General features: G+C 39.8%; 1 protein-coding gene across 1 annotated transcript in view; it reads left to right on the plus strand.

Moving 5' to 3' along the window:
* Window positions 1-465: 465 nt before the first annotated feature.
* The window catches only part of DCLK2 (doublecortin like kinase 2), a 70,821-nt gene continuing 54,030 nt past the window's right edge, over window positions 466-17,256 (plus strand). Inside the window, 2 exon segments of the mRNA XM_030450661.1 lie at window positions 466-893; window positions 8,535-8,869. Coding sequence (XP_030306521.1) covers window positions 482-893; window positions 8,535-8,869 — 747 coding nt within the window. The 5' untranslated portion in view covers window positions 466-481.

Genomic DNA, 17,256 nt, shown 5'->3' on the forward strand with positions numbered 1-17,256 from the left:
GGGGTCCCGGTGCCCCCGCGCTGGGATCGGAGCCGAAGCCAGCGGGGAGCTGGCGGCAAAGCCGCTCCGTCCCCACCCCCTCTCTCTCTGGCGGAATCCTCGGAGAAGAGGCTGAGGCACGGCACGGCCTCCTCCGCATTGTGCGAGGCTGCATGGGCACGGCGCGGGGGCGCGGCCGTGGGGCTCCCCCGAGCCTCCCGCCCTTCCCTTCTCTCTCCCTGCCCGGCGTTGCCTGTCGCCGCCGAGCTGAGGCATGAGGGATGCTTTTGTGCGGCCGGAGCAGCGGGTAACGGCGGAGCGAGCGGCAGCTGCGGGGCAGGTCGCGCTCCGCGGTCACCCGCAGCCCTCCCGGCGTGGGAGGCCGGCGCGATGCTGAATTAGGGAGCCGGAGCCTTTCCGGGCGCGGGGTCAGGTTTAGCAGTGAGTAGCTGGCCTGAGTCCCAGCGGAGCCCAGAGGGCGGGCGAGCAGACAGGCATCCTCATGGCGAGCAATCGGAGCATCGAGCTGGAGCACTTCGAGGAGAGGGACAAGAGGCAGCAGCGGGCCGGGCCGCGCCGCGGCGGTACCGGCTCCGGGAGTGCAGGACCGCGGGGCAATGGGCTGATCCCCAGCCCGGCGCACAGCGCGCACTGCAGCCTCTACCGGACGCGGACACTGCAGGCGCTCAGCTCGGAGAAGAAGGCCCGGAAAGCCCGATTCTACCGCAACGGGGACAAGTACTTCAAGGGGTTGGTGTATGCTATCTCCCCCGACCGCTTCCGATCCTTCGACGCTCTCCTCGTAGAGCTCACTCGGTCGCTGTCGGACAACGTGAACCTGCCTCAGGGTGTCCGCACTATCTACACCATTGACGGCAGCAAGAAGCTCACCAGCCTGGATGAGCTGCTGGAAGGTGAGTGGGCTCCGGCCGGGGGCAAGCAGGGTGCAGGCCGAGGGCGGTTCTGCCCTGGCAGGTCCAGGTCTGGTCCGAAGTGGCATGAGGGGCCTGGTGTTTGGCAGCAGGCTTTCCTCGGGCTGCTCTGATTAAAGCTGGCAGAGGTTGCCTTGATGAAACTCGGCAGCCATGGTGCCCCTGGGGCAAATGGACCGGAGCTGCCCGATGCTCTGAGGTGCGATCGGCTTCGTTTTCCTAGCATGGACCGTCAGCTGCATCCATCACCAAGATGAGCGCTGTCTACATGAGCAGGGGTTGACTTTAATGCTAGTGAAGCAGCAGGTACTCGTTTTTATCTGCAAGAGCCGTAGTGAAGTTCCTGGCTACCATTCAGCCTTTACCACTTGCTGTAGGTGTTGTAATTCGGTTCTCTAACAGTTACTACTCTGTCACCGGTGCCTCACTTCTGGCTTAAGCTAGCTGAGAGAAAGCCTCTGCTGTGAAAAGGGATGTTCATACCCTGCCACTTCCTACACGGGTGTGAAGTCCTGTTTTCAAATGTGAGCAGTTCTGGGCCCCTCAGTTCAAGAAGGACAGGGAAGTGCTTGAAAGAGTCCAGCGCAGAGCTACTAAGATGATTAAGGGAGTGGAACATCTCCCTTATGAGGAAAGGCTGAGGGAGCTGGGTCTCTTTAGTTTGGAGAAAAGGAGACTGAGGGGTGACCTCATCAATGTTTTCAAATATGTAAGGGGTGAGTGTCAGGGAGATGGAGTTAGGCTCTTCTCAGTAGTGACCAGTGATAGGACAAGGGGTAATGGATGTAAATTGGAGCATAGGAGGTTCAAGTTGAATATTCGAAAAAATTTTTTTACTGTAAGGGTGACAGAGCCCTGGAACAGGCTGCCCAGGGAGGTTGTGGAGTCTCCTTCACTGGAGACATTCAAAACTCGTCTGGACACGTTCCTGTGTGAGGTACTCTAGGTGGCCCTGCTCTGGCAGGGGGGGTTGGACTAGATGATCTTTCGAGGTCCCTTCCAACCCCTAGGATTCTGTGATTCTGTGAATTACCAACCTTGTTTGACTTCCAAAAAGCATTTTAGGGAATCAAATGCTTTTCAGCGTTGTCCTTAAGTAGTTTTTGAAAATGGGACTTTTATGTGGACCTTGGAAGCCTGAGAAGAGCAGCACTTGACTACTTCTCAAAGTGGAACCAGCAGTACTTTTTTTTTTTTTTTTTCTTTTAATGAAACACACGGCCCTTGTTTGTAGGGAATGATAATTACCAGAACAAGGATCAGACTTTTTTGGTGTTCTCTTATGATGTCTAAAAATACAGGTTAAACTTTGCATTGCATGATTCAGCCTTTTGAATATATTAGTTATGTTGGGCACACTGTGGTATCCAGAGTCATTTTGCACATGGAGCTTCTCCTCAGGTGTCTAATAAGACAACCACTGCAGCCTTCCACCTGGTGACTCTGTGCCAGGTGTAGCTGATTTGCTTCAATGAAGTATGGTTTGCAGGTCTGCTAATGCCTCCTTTTCAGGTTTTCAGCTGTGTATCATTTAAGCTTTGATTTAGAAACTTTGCTTTTCAAGGCAATGCTTAATCACACCTGGAGAAATGAGATGATAACTATTTATATACATATATGTATATTTATATGTATATGTATATATATATATATATACACATCTCCATCAGTAAAGGTGGTGGCAATCAGGGATCAGTCGCTCCAGAACATGCAAGGAGAAGGAAGAGGCTACAACATTTGCTGCCTCAGAGGAGTGATGAGTTTATCACTCAAAACAGATATGCATTAAAGTGCACTTTATAATAGCATCATAGTGCCTGAGGGCTCTCCCCAACCTATGGTTTACCATAAGTCTCTTCCACAGGCAAAGCAGAGGAAATGTGAAATGATTGCAAGGTGAAATGCCAGCTCTGTGAAAAAATGTGAAATCAACAAAAATTTTTTTCTGTGATTTGGTGGTTAATATAAGGATAATTAAAAAACAAAGATAGGCTGGAGTGTGGATGGTGGGGAAAGATGAAGCAAAAGTTGGATAAAACACTAATGACAATTGGAATGACTTTTGAAGTATTGCAGAAGGAATGATCTGAAGATTTTGTGACAGCAGCACAAAGACAAAAAGACTTGTGCAGCCTTACAAATGCAGTGAATTCTTACACATCTCTAAGTTAATAACTGAAAGTAAAAGCTTATTTTCTGTCCCTTCAGAAAATTGAAAAAGTAACCTTTGTTACTGCTCTTCACTGGAAGAATAATGTAAAAGAAATGTCACAACTGAAATTTCACTTCCATGCTTTCTCAGTAAAATAAAAGGGAGGGGGGGGGAAGAGTCCCCATCACTTGGTCATCTATCCATGACCAATACAATGCTCAGAAATGGGAAGAAAATTCTGTAACATTATAATTGGATTAGTATGCTCTCCAGTTAGCATACCAAAAACTTTACCAGTATAAGTCTGATCACCATGTAGAGAAAGGAAACAGGTGGGAAGAAAGCAAACAAGTAGTGAATACATCATTCTTTGAAATTATCTTTGCCTGATGTTTTGAGATGTTGCAAGATGATCTGTTCTCATTTTCCTTCTTGTAGTTCCAGAACAACAAGTTAGAATTTCTGCTCTAGAACTTGAACATAGTGATTTCCTAAAGCTTTAATAGTAGCACCAGGAGTAGTTTTGAATGGTGTTTTGTTGTATTGCTTTTTGATTTTCAAGAAGGAGAATAAAAAGTGCTGTTGTGCATGCCAGCTGCAGGCTGAACTTGGTGCCAAATGGACTGGTCTGTTTGACTAGCATCCCAGTCCTTGAACTGGTACATGGAATTGCAGCAGTTTAGGTCCAGTAGTAGCAACTCTGAAGTGAGTAGCAGATGAGTCCTTGCCAAGCCAGCAAGTTCTGCATTAAACCTCCCTCAATTTGTGCTTGTGTGTGTAGCTTTTGGACATTGATGTGCCCCAGTTACAGGCAAGCTCTTAAAGGCCTATTTGTTGTTTATCAGGTAAATATCTGTCAGGGATATAAAAGCTGGCAGTATCAAATTCTGGATCACAATAGTCCAGACTAGCTGAATTGAGTCACTGATGAATGCTTTTTGGGGGTTGGCTGTGTTTGGCAATCTGTTTTGCTGCTTATTGTTTTAAGAGGAAAATAAGGTACAGACACACTGTAGATTTAAAATATTGTTGTTACAGGTTGAGTCAGATAAGGTTTATTAGGCAAAAACTGACTCACTCCATTTTAAGTATATTGCTTTTCTTAACAGGATATGACAGTCAGAAAAGCATGCTCTGGTGGACCAGCCTTAATCAAATACCAGTTATATTCCCAGCTCCTGTAAACCAGGAAACATTGTCTCATGAGTCTGACAGTTTTCACTGTGTTCTTAGAATAGGAGAAGTGAAGAATTTCATTATCATTCAATATCATTATCATTTAATCTGTCTGATCCAGAGGGGACTGGGGACTGAGAATATTCCAACTTTGTTATAGTGCTATTTCAGTTTCACTATGAAACAGTACACTGCTTTTTACTTTTGAATCAGAGATTCCATGTGTAGTTTTATATTTTCCCTTCAGAAGCAAAAATGGAGTAATATTTTCATTCTCTACCAAAGTTACCCAAGTGTTTTTCTAAATCTTTCAGTTTCCTTAAAAAATGTAAGCTTCCTGAAGAATCACACAATGGTGATAGTAGGAACTGTGTGTGGTTCTTCAGTGCTGAGGTTTGTGTTTTACATTGGTGTCAATCATGCTTTGTCTTGCTACCCTGTGCTTGCATTGTCTTGGTAGTGAAGGGTATGGAGAATCCTGACTGTTCAGCTCTGCTGCAAATTTGGAGACATTGTGGGTTCTGAAGAGGAAACTTCATGTATATTCTTTTCCTGGCAAGGAAAGTTAGGTTTATTTGGCAAGTGATGGGGAATTCTCTGCTTCCCAGGGTAGGAAGCATTGCTTTCTTCTTTGTTCTTTCAACCACACTACTTTATACAGTCCTTTATAAAATGTCCATAGTTTTGTCTGCACAGCTGAGCAGAGAATGAACAGACACCTGTAAGGTGCTTTGGCCAGGAAGTGAGAAGGTTGTGAGCAGTCCTTGTGGATGGCTAGGACGTAATTAGCACAGGACAGGATCTGCTTGAAAGAAATGGGTTCTGCAACACTAACGATGTTGCACTAAAAGAGTGTATTGGAAGCAAGATATTAACCCAGGTATTTCTTGGTTTAGATCCTTGTTACTGCATGTTACATTTTAATCCTGCTCAAGCACCTGTGATTCTGGTCACTGCATGTTATATCAGGTCAAGAATATCTGTTTTTTTTGTCAGGGCAAGAAGATGGCAGCTCCAAGTAGGCAGTTTGATTTTTGCTTCTTCCAAAAGGGATTATTACCTTCCTGTAGTGAAGCCAAAACCTGTAATGCTTTAGGAAGAGGTAAACAGAGTAAGTTAAGCAGAGAAGGGTAAAAAAGAGGGATGAAAGAAGGATTAAAATATTTTAATGTTTAAGCATATGCTTTCAAATGTACATTCAAATCACTGTAGTAGCACAGTCCAGCACCAATGAGGTGTGAATGTGACTGTTGTTGCTGTTTGATTTCTTATCCAAGCAAAACAAAATAGTTCCACCGTGGTGCATCACCTAGTTTCAGGGATGGTAGAAATGTAATTTACCTCAAAAGAGTCATTTAGGTACTGTAGAGGAGGCACCTGGCATTAAATGGGTTTGTTACCAGGTGGACTTAAATGTCTTCTGAAAGCTTTTAATTTGCCTCAGCAGGAGGTTGGACCAGATGACCTTCAGAGGTCTTTTCCAACTTCAGCTGTTCTCTGAAAGCTTGTAGGAAGCTGTCATCTGAACCTCATGACTAAAGAAAATCAAAAGAGACCTAGGAGCAAGTAGTCACTTGCTAAAATCCGGGTTGTCACACCAGGTTAAAAAAGTACATGTGGAACTTAAATGTCATTGGGGAAAGATCATGACTTGTACAGGGTTATTGGAGGTGACATGAAAGTAGTGGAATAAGAAACTGAGGAGGAAGGAAGTTCTGTGAAAGAAAGGAAGAAGACATCTAAATAACCTAGTCCTTCATAAGAATGTTTTATTTATAGATCAGTCCTTTTATGCATGCTGTAAATACCCTCTTTTTAAAATCTGCTTGCCTTTGTGTTACAGAACACAAAAAGGGTATTCTCCTGTGATTCCTAAAGGGAGAATGTTAGTAGTCCTTATAACTACTGAGCTGTATGGAGGGAGCAGATTCTGTCACCTTTGAAACTAATGTTCCTCCCAAAGAAGCTAGGGAACATGAGATGGATAGAGCAAGTGACCTGGAAACCTGTCCTGTGCTTCACAGAGGAACACACATTTGAGAAAAAAAGAGACTACTGGTTTTCTTTCTGTAGGGATGTTTTTACATGTGTCAGCTGAGTCATTTTCTGTTAAGCAGTGTGTTATTTCAAAATATGTTGCTTTATGTAATTTTCAAGAAATAGTAGTTAGTGCTTGTTGACACCTTGCAGAAAGCAAGACAGAAAACCTGGTTCAGAGACTTCTGTTTCAAATACCCCGACTCAGGATTTTTTAATATACACTTAATTTCTTCCTCATATTATGCACTACACAATGAGCCCACAGTTAGTGTTTAACCTAATGCTAAGGAAAATTATATTTTTATTTCTTTGTTTTGTAGTCTCTGTTTTTAAGGACCAACAGTCTGAATGTTTGTTGTTTGTTAAATGCCTAGCACTGGGCTTCAAGTCATAAAACTTGTGCTGTAAAAAACTCCAAGTTGTCAGGCAGCTGTCCTTCCCTAAAGCTGAACACAGCTGTAAGTGATGGATGCTTGTGATACAGAAGGATAATAACCTTCTGTTCCTGTACGTACCTAAAATTGCATGACTGAATTTTGGAGAGTTCACATACACCCTACCCTCTGCATTTATCTCTTGAAAGGTGTCCTGTGAGTAACAGCACTGAAGAAACAGCAAACAAAAGCTTTGTAGATGAGTTTTTAAGTAAGCAAAACAGCATTTAGCAACTGCTGGTCTATGGCTGCTTACCACTCAGATTGAGCAATGTAAGCTTGTTTTCTCTTTTATCCATTCTCTGTGCTCATTATTATGTTTTACTGTTGTGGGGGAATGGTGAGTATTACATTTAGACAGCTTTCTGAAACCAGAATCCCTCTACAGTAGGTGTAGATTATTTAGAGGCAGGTAATGTTTCCCTGTTAATAGGCAATATTTCGTGTCTTCTAGTTGTTTTTCTAATGTTAGTAAGACACAGAGAATCAGAAGCAAACTTACTCCATTTGTTGATTATATCATGACCCAAAATCTCAGCAGATGCTACTCCTTTTAGGTGAGCATATGTTTCGTTTGAGAAATTTTTGGTGACAGCAGGATTTTTTTTGTGGAAGAATTGACACTTTTAGATTGTTCTGGGTACTGTCATGAAGCACTGGATGGATGGCACATATGCTCTGTTGAAACTGCAATGCCAACTTATAGGAAAGTTTTATACTTCTGCCAAAACTGCTCTGCAGCCTGGTTAAGCTTTCTGCTGTAGAATAGTTTGGCTGGGTTCAGAGTCCCAGCTGTCACCTGTATCTCTAATTGCTGCATTTTTTTCTGCATTATATAGAAAGAAAAGGATTGCTTAATGGATCTTTTTCCTTCATTAGTCTATAGGTTACTTCTTTACCTGCAAATCTCAGTGTAATATGAATGATTTCATGACCTGGTCTGAAATTCAGGGAGCTGATTCATGTTAATGCTAATGTTGTGAGCTAAAGACCTGGTATTTCTTCCAGGAATGTAACTGCTGTGCCTGTGCTGGTTTGCTTTAAAATCTTTCAAGACTATCAATGGAAAGTGGGCCTTCAAACAATGAAATTGACCCAGTTGCAGTCAGCAATGTAAATATTTGAAGTATTGCTTATACTTACTTTTGTAGTTGCATCAACTTTCCAGGGACAAAAAAAAAAAAAGATAAAAAGAAAAAAGGCTCTGTCCTGATCAAATTACTCCTGAAGTTTAGAAGAGATCTTCTTAGTAATTTAGATGTTAGGTGTTAAGGCTAGACACATAAAGAATCTTATTCAAGGCAGTTAGTGAAACAGCCCAAATTTACATATATCTGTGATTTTAACAGGGAAGTTCTCTTATTTGTTAACAGTGTTTGGCATCAGTTTGGCTGCTTTAAATTCCAAAGGAATGAAGGTTACATTTTTACAAATACTTGTTTTCTGGGAAAGTGTGGAGATTATTAGAAGTGTGTGTTTATACGTTAATTCCAAGGAAATTTAAAATCTGGTCATGCATTAATGCTGTGAGCAAATATTATATGTAACATCACACCTCTTAGGATTTTACCTACAAAATGTCATGTAAAAAAAGAGGTCTTTTGAAACCCTCTGAAATTGCTCCATGAGTGTATTGTTTGGGTGGAGAGCTGTGATAATTTACAGTCCTTCATTTAAAATGGCCTGCAGTTGAAATAGAGGAAAATAACTCCTGAAAAGTTTCTCTTTTTTTCTTTTTTTTTTTCTTTTTTTTTTCTTCTTCAACTGATAAAAAATAGCTGCAAACCCTTTGAAGTTATGAAAATGTTATCTTCTTTTCAGGTGAAAGTTATGTTTGTGCATCCAACGAACCATTCCGCAAAGTTGATTACACCAAGAATGTGAATCCCAACTGGTGTGTCAACATCAGGACTGGGTCCACCCGATCCTTGACATCTTTAACATCTACAAAGAGTGAAGTGAAGGAGAGTAAAGATTTCATTAAGCCCAAATTGGTGACTGTTATTAGGAGTGGGGTAAAACCCCGGAAAGCTGTGAGAATCCTGCTGAATAAGAAGACTGCTCACTCCTTCGAACAGGTCTTGACTGACATCACAGAAGCCATTAAGTTAGATTCGGGTGTAGTCAAGAGGCTTTGTACACTGGATGGAAAACAGGTAGGAGAACTTCTGTCACCATCTAATAAGTATCAATTAACTTAAGCTTTTTGGGTTTTTTGGTTTGGGGTTTTTTTTGTTTGTTTTGTAACCTCATTTCTATGTTAGTCTGTGTGCTTTAACCTGCCTCTGCCTAAGGACAGCTTAATAAATAACCTCTTAAAACATTTGTATGGAAATATTAATACCTGCAAAAAATTAAAATGGTATATAATGCAAAAGAAATCCACCACTTCGCATTCTTAATAAAATAAATTTTAAAAAACTAATCTTTTCTGCATACTAACTCCATTGCATTGATAAAGTCCCTATTGATAAAGTAATACTTTTTATGTGAAACTTTTGAAAGCAAACATGTTAAAATACATGTGATTTCAGAAGCACGGTAGTTTTTTCATACTGCTACACAGTGCTGAGTGGTATGTGAAAAATATCGCTGCCTCCTTCCATTTAACTTTGCTACAGACTGCAATTTAATAATCAAAAAGACTGAAATGTGTTTTTGAAAGTAGTAACTGACATGATCTAAGGCCAAGAATTCTAGCTGAAATGAATATTTTTGGGGGAGGTGGTCATATCTTTGCAACTTGCTTTTACTTTTAGTTTTACCCCTGCAAAACCACATTTAATGATGGGTTAATGATGCAGTAGGTCTTTTTTTCTCACTTAAAATCCAAAGGAGTGGCTCACAGAATGTTCTGCTGCACCAAGTAGAAGTGTCAGGGATAACACTTGCTGTTGATCAGCGAGGTTACTGGCTCAGCCCTGCATGGAACATGACTGGTACTTGGTTCTTTCATTTGACATTGATGTGGAACTTTGACAGCATTGCAACATTTTCACTTGTGTTCACACAGATGTGGGAATTTTTATTGTCAAACTTCTTATCCTATAAACTACTTAAGCACCTTTTTGTGTTGAAAGTTTCTAGAAAATTTATTGGGGAACAAGTGTATTTACTCAGGTTGTCTCCCTGTGAGGTTTGGTGTACCTCTGTGGTTGTGTTCTGTGGACACACTTTCTATAAATATACCTATAAAACTATTTGAAGATAACTTCATCTGTTCCTTAGTATTAAATACAGTGAGACAAAGGCATCACTGATACTCTTGATTTTCAGTATTTGATTTTTAATGAGATTAGTTAAGAGAGAAACCTTTCTAGAAACAACTGAAAAGTGACTTAGTCATTTTTAATTTAATATATAATAAAATTGCTTTGAGGGTATTTATAATAAAGTAATTAGTCTCTTCTGCCAATGCAGTCTTGGGTTAGTGTCTCAGATAAGATGATCTTAATCTTTTCAAGCAAGAGTCAGGAAAGCAAAACTGCAAAAACTAGGATTCTCAGTTCAGATTTGCCTCTTCTATTGCATTGCTAACACTGTAGGAACTTGCTGGTCTGCAATGATGGGGAAGATGCAGTAGTGCCTCAGGGATCAATAAAATTAATTACCATTACATCTCTTATCAGTGCTCGTGTGTCAGTGTCACCCATGGTAGCTGGTGGCTGTCTTCAGTCCGCAGTGAGGGTGACCAAGTCATCAGTAATATTTCACCAGAAGATTACTGATTGCTGCAGTGCTTTCTCCTGCCGTGCTGTGGTTAAGGCAATAACCAAACCTGGACTGCAGCTGTAGAAGAAAGTATTCTCAAGCAGGATAAGGAAATTCAGAGTTCTCACAGCTAACAGCATGCAAATAGCTGCTCCTTATGGCTGCCTCCCTGTGAAAACTGTTCTAGCAGTAGTAGTGTGTAAAAGTGGAGACTTTCCTTTTATTTGGAAGACAGGCCTTTGGCTTTGCCATAGACTTTGGGAAGGAGCCTTTGCTTGCACAACTGTGATCTAGTTGTGATTTAAGTGGTCATGGGATACAGTGCCTCAGATAGAAGACATATGGCATTGAACACCCTGATAATAAAAGCCTCCTGGTTATCTAGGAGAATAAAAAGACTTCTCTAATTTTTTTTGGTCTGTTTTTCTCCAAAATGAAGAACTTAACCCGGTTTTGGGCAATAATTTGTTCATTGCTGGTATATGTAGAAGCTGGCACCCAAGGGTTTTGTGGGGTTTGGCAAATAAAGAGTTGCTTTGCTGCCAATTACCAGTTGGTGGAAATTTCTTAGCCTATTTTCTGTAATATAGTAATTGCTTATTCTTCTAAATCTGCCAAGGAGGCAGATCTTTTATGTTTGCTGTAGTGCTGGCAAAGCTTGAAAGGCAACCATTAAAAAAAAAAGGCATTTTGTAAATGGCTGTGTTCCTGTAAATGTAACTCTTGTGATTCTAAGGGTTTTGTTTTGGTTTTTTTTTTCATTGCTTCTTCACATTTTTACTCTGAGGAAATACATATTTAGTAATTTATTTGGTGAGCAAATACATTCAGGTTGTATTTGCTGTTTAATATGGAATTTATGCTGAAATTGAGGTGTTTCAAACATGCATATATAAAATCTGAGTCCTTTTATTAGGAAGTGTGTTGTTCTGTTAAATTAAGGGGTGATTTTATTTTTCAGTAGAATTGTATAATGCGTAGTAAGAAATTATCATAAAAACAGTAATCTATGAAGAAATTTTTTAAATTTTGAGCAGTACAACAGAAAATTTGTTCTCAATATACTTTTTATTTAATCTTTTAGTCTTCATTCATCTTGACTGTAGCAACATCTTGGTTATAGTAGACACTGAGAATAACATCTGTGTCCGATATTTTGCTTGATGATTGTGTATGAACAATTATCTAGCTTTTCATTATAAGATTTTATAACATCTATAATGTTTCATTTTGTCTTAATTTCAATATGGAACATGTAACTTAGAATATTAGTGCTATTTTTTTCTTATGACATTCATAAAAAGGCTGAAACCTTTCACTTTTAAGCTGTTGAGCAACCAAATTTTTTGTAACTCCCAAGACCTTGTGAAGGTTTCTATGTGAGAAAAAATATTCTGTAAAAGTAGCTAAGCTCTAACCCTGCAGTGCAGGCTTCTGCTGTTCCAGTCTTTGTGCTTCTGACATTGAGGTTTACCTAATATGTTTGTTTGACCAAAGTGTTTTCCTTACTTGGCTGCATTTTTTCTTTCTATTCTTTGCTGGAATCTGTCACTGTCCTGCTGTGAAGCAAGGACAGTCAGACTGAAACTTCTCCAGTTGGGAAATTAACCCATTGTTATCTTGAGAGAGATGGAAGGTTTCTATCTTGTTCAACAAGCTTCAGTCATCATGAAAAGTAGGGTAGCAACTTACTTCATTGTAAATTACCTGTGGTAATTGTTTAAAAGAATATGAGGTATGGGGAGGTGTGTAAAGGTGTGAGTAACTAGAAAAAAAAGGTATACAGAACTCTGCAGCACATATTATTTGACACACAAAGGAAAAATAAGCTGCACTCCAGGAAAACATAACTTTTAAAGCTTGCATTTTCTTGCAGCTTCATGTATTAATAATATCCATAACAGAACTGAAAAGATGGATGAGCCACCTTTTCTATGCTCTAGTCTCAAAATTGTGAGATCATACCACAGATAAGCTTTATTTTAAAGGTATTGTTGATGGACCACAGGTACGCTGGCAGCTCACTCTGAAGCCAAAACTCCCCAATTTTTGGTTTACTTTTGTAAAATTTGCATAAAACGTAAATGGGTAACCAAAAAGAACAGATATTACATTTGAAGTGTTCACCAGACTCTTCGTGTTCTCCTTTCTATAATTTCTTTTTGTCCAGTGACAGATTTGAAAATTCTTAGTAGAGCTGATAGGTTCTGTAAACTGTATTTTTTTATTTGCTTTGTAGTAAAAATACTAAGGAGACAAATTGGAGCTGTTACCATACCTGTCATAGAGGGCAGTAACCAAAACAAGGGATGAGCAGGAGGCATTGTACAACTGATATCTCCTGTGTCCTTGTTTCAGTTCTTTTGGAACATAAGCTTCAGATCTGAAAATCTCCATTAATGTTAGTGGTTTTGCTAGTATCCTAATCTCAGTGAGAGATGGTCACTAAGTACTGAGACAAGTTGTTGAACATATGAATTATTTTTATGCTCAGTTTTCTAGCTTTGTATGCAAAGTCATATCTGGATGAGATGATGTTTGCTAGAGCAGGTAAATGGGATCTAACAGTCTGAGGTCTCCGAACACTTCATTTGGTTTGAAGCATTTTCTGTAATGAAAGACAATCTAGAACTGTGGAAGAGCTGCTGAGCTAGAGATAAAAAAATAAAAATTTGAAGACCAGTTGACATTAAAATGACCAAGGAGGTTGTGGAGTCCCCTTCTCTGGAGATATTCAAACCCCACCTGGATTCAGTCCTGTGTGATGTGCTCCAGATGAGCCTGCTTTAGTGGGAGAGTTGGACATCTCTAGAGGCCCCTTCCACCTCTGATGATTCTGTGAGTGCCACAGGGAATTTATACAGCAGGGTTTACATTTAGAAAAAAAATTAACCCAGTGCTAGCAAACCTCTTCCAATACTCAATAAGAAATGTGGTTTAGAGGAAGCTGGGCTTGTAGTGGAGGGTGGAATTGTGTCGGAACAACTGCAGAGAGGAGTCTGCATAGGTGGTGAGGGATACAGATGTTGCAAGCCTGAGGAAAACAAAAGCATCTAAGTGACCCTAATCTTGAGGAAGTCTGTATGACAGGAAATGAATTCATCCATGGACACTGCTACGTGATGTTTTTGTTCCAGTTTTTAATGGGTGTGCTCAGAACTTCAAGCTGTGGTTATTTATTGCTAGAAGGAAGGAGGAAATAGCATACACAGAGGAGATAATTTTGACCTCCATCCATGGACACAGAAATATTCCCATCTGTAGTTATTTATGGAAGGAAGTTTTATTTGAAACTAACCTGAAATTAACTGTGTCCTGTCAGAGATGCAGGGAATCTGAAAAATGCCCTATATATGAAAACACAGATCTTTTTCCAGCTACAAATCTTGTCATGGAATGCTTACTAAAGCATTTTTATTACATGCAGTGGTACAAAGGCCACAGGCAGATAACATGGGGTTCAGGATTTACCCTAGAAAGTATTTACAATTTTATCACAGTTGTCAGAGGATCATATTGTCATCCAAATTATCATTTTGAAGAAAAAAAAAAAGTAAAATGGTAAGGATTTTGTTCAGAAGTATCAAAGTCATGATGCTTAAGGTGCTACAGAAAAGGCATTAAAAATCCAGAACCTTAAACATCTCATGAGTCATCTCAGAAGAGTGGCAGTCAAGGATATTGCTGAGGAAGCTTTTCAGCTTTGTTGCATATGCAAAAAATAAAGGTTATGCCATGTGAAGTGGCCACAGTCTAGCACTGGAAATCTGACCTCTCTGGAACAAAGCTCTTTAGATTTTGTGGCTAGGGAGTGGAGACAGGGAATCCCTGTGTGTGTACAGATAAAACAGAGACTGCACATCTCCTTTCTACCCACAAGCACACAGAATTCTAGCTCAAGGTATGTGATGTGTATGAGTATTGAGAATGTAATGGCTGGGGTCCCTTTGCTGTGAATTTAATCTTTTCCAGTGAAGGAAGGTTTAGATGTGTGATAAGTAATACCCAGTGCCATCAAACTGATGGGCTGGTGAAGTGGGATATTAGAACAAAAGAATATTTAGCAGAAGAAATACAAAATCAGGCCTTGATTTGAAGTCAGCACTTTCCAATTAGAGCATGGCAATTGAAAAAGAAAAAAGCCAAACCTGCTGATATTTTAGCTAAAAGCAAGCATGTGTGTCATGTTAAAAGTGACAGCCAGCTTGCTGGAGCCTTTGTGGGTCTGTTGAGAGGATAAATCCTACTGGGTTTTCAATTGTTGTCTGTGCACACCAAGAGCTGACAGCACTTAATAAAAATGACATGCTGCACAGTGTGGGAAACAATAAATAGTGGTGTCACCAGTGGGATCGTTGTAACTTTGGTGCTGTATGATTACAATAATTTTAGTGCTGGGTTACAGAAATGGGGTGTGTAGCTCTTGGAATAAAAGGGTGGGATGCAGTCATTGTCTGCCATCTGCCATGCTAAAGATGGAATCACATGACTTGGAAGCTAAACCTTGGGAATTTGTTGTGTCCCGCTGAGCCTGGCCATTAACAGATAATTAGTCTGGTAAAAATCTTTTGAATTCATTCTGCAGCTGTCATATGCCAGATTAGGATTCGTGTCACAGGTTCCTCATTACTTTGAGATCTTGAAATTTTTTTCCCAGTAATTAAATTGCCTTATGTTACTTCAGTAAACAGCTCTCACGTTATCACATTTAAACATGCAAACTTTTCCTTAAGAAGCCTGTTACAGTGTAAAGCTGCTTAGAAACCACATATGAAAGGGTTTCAAGGTTGAATTTTCTCCATTCCTATTCATAACGCAGTCTGAGAAGACGTTCTAGTTTTAGGAGTTGTCTTTCATATTGTCACATTGATGGATGTGTTGTAGTAGTTGCTTCTTGGTTGACTGTAATCAGATTGCCAGCATCTCTTCAGTTTATTGAAGCAAAAATACTGAAACCTTAAAATACGACATTTTATTCTAGTTTTGTGCCAGTTACTAAGAAAAATGTTGTTCTCTTCCATAGTAAATCAGTTGCAGGAGAAATTAAACAGTTTGTCATAGAGAGGAAGGGGAATATTTGGATTTAATGTTTAAAATACTGCCAGATTAATTTGCAATAACCACAGTGGTCTGAAGATTCTGAAGGGAGTTCACTATTGCTCTGGTGAAGTAGCAGCAACACAAGCCAACTTTTCAAAGCAAAGAGCTTCCCAGAATTTAATTGGAACAATGACCCTGTTTGTGGCTTGAGGTTAGGAAGCTTTGAGGAGGAATGAATGATACTCAAATGTTTTCACTACAGGCAGTGAAATTCAATGTTCTTTTAGCCGTTTTTTTGTTTACAAAGTCAACAATCATTTAGTTCTATTGTGCAAATATGCAGTCTATGTGACATTCTTAGGTATTTATTCATAGTTATTTGGTGCTTTATTTATTGCTACTTGGCACAGGGTATTTATGCAATCATAGAAAGCTTTTTGAAGAAAGTAAAATACTCCAGAAGAAAACAAAAAGAATAGAACACAGCTTGTAAACTAAATGACAAGTAAGAATTTTGGGCTAGTATGTTTGGCGCTTCTTGGCTTTGCCTTCCTTATCTTAAACTTCCAACTCAATTAGGGAGCTCCAGTCTGGATAAAACTAGCAGAAAATGGACCATTTAGTTAAAAACAGATGGCTGGATAACAGGAAACCAGAATCTTCTTTAAGGACTTTCCACAGGTGTGGAAAATTTTAATTTTATCTTTTAAAGAAATCGAAGTTGCGGTTCATTTAAATCCAAATGAAATCGAACAAGAGAGAGTCAGAATGTGGAGTTTGATCCTACTTAGAGTATTTGCTTTATTCACTGCATATTTTGCAAGGGACCCAATAATACAGACACTTAGAGTATGCCTACATAGCTGTACAGACAGACATCTGACACCATCTAGATGTGGTTTGTGTAAACTACAGACCTAGAGATGGTCTGTGTCTGGTCAGACTGCAGACTGAGTGACATTGTATCTGGTTGCTATCAGATTGGTGGATGTATTCTCACCCAGACAAGTATATAATGCTTTTTGAAGTAAAAAGTAGCGTTTCTGTTGGGAAGAGAATCAGAACATAGTGGTTCATAGTTCACTTGGTCATGGTTTTCTTACCAGACTCATAGGGGGCAGCAAAGAAGCAATTGATTTTCCCTTCTTTCTCTGCTTATAGGCCCTCCTTCCCATGTGTCAGGCTGTTAGGAAAATCTTTTAAAATTAGTGTATTTTCCTGTGACATACTTGCTTTATTACCAAGTTTCAGATTTTTCTTTCTCCTTTTCAGTGCACAGAGTGACTTTGAAGGGTGTTTGCCTGGGCACTGGGTTACTACTCATGTTGACACCGAGTTGTCATGGCTGTATGACTTTTCTAGATTGGCTGTACTAATATTTTTTTAATATTCTATTTCTGTGTATTTCTAATTCAAGTATTAATGCATCTAGCATGTACTGTGCTATAAACAAAACTATTTTGAATATTTGTTTGCTACATTTTCCTGGAACCTGGGGCAGTTTTCAGATCCATTTAGAGCCAAATTATTCTTTCATGCAGTCATGTTACAATTGGGAATAGTAATCCAGCCAAGGTTTATTAAAAGTTAAGTATTAAGTAGAATCCTTCATATAAGCAGTCCAGCCATAGCAGAAGTAAGCATCCTGTTGAGATACAGGACTGGAGGGGAGAGCACAGCTGAGAATAGAAAATTGTCTATACTGACATTGGCAATCTCACATACTTCATATCCAGAATAGTTCACAAGAATATCCAGTGACCAGATACATTTCCAGTCACAAATCCACCCA

Source organism: Calypte anna, chromosome 4B, assembly GCF_003957555.1.
Source record: "Calypte anna isolate BGI_N300 chromosome 4B, bCalAnn1_v1.p, whole genome shotgun sequence".
NCBI lineage: Eukaryota > Metazoa > Chordata > Aves > Apodiformes > Trochilidae > Calypte > Calypte anna.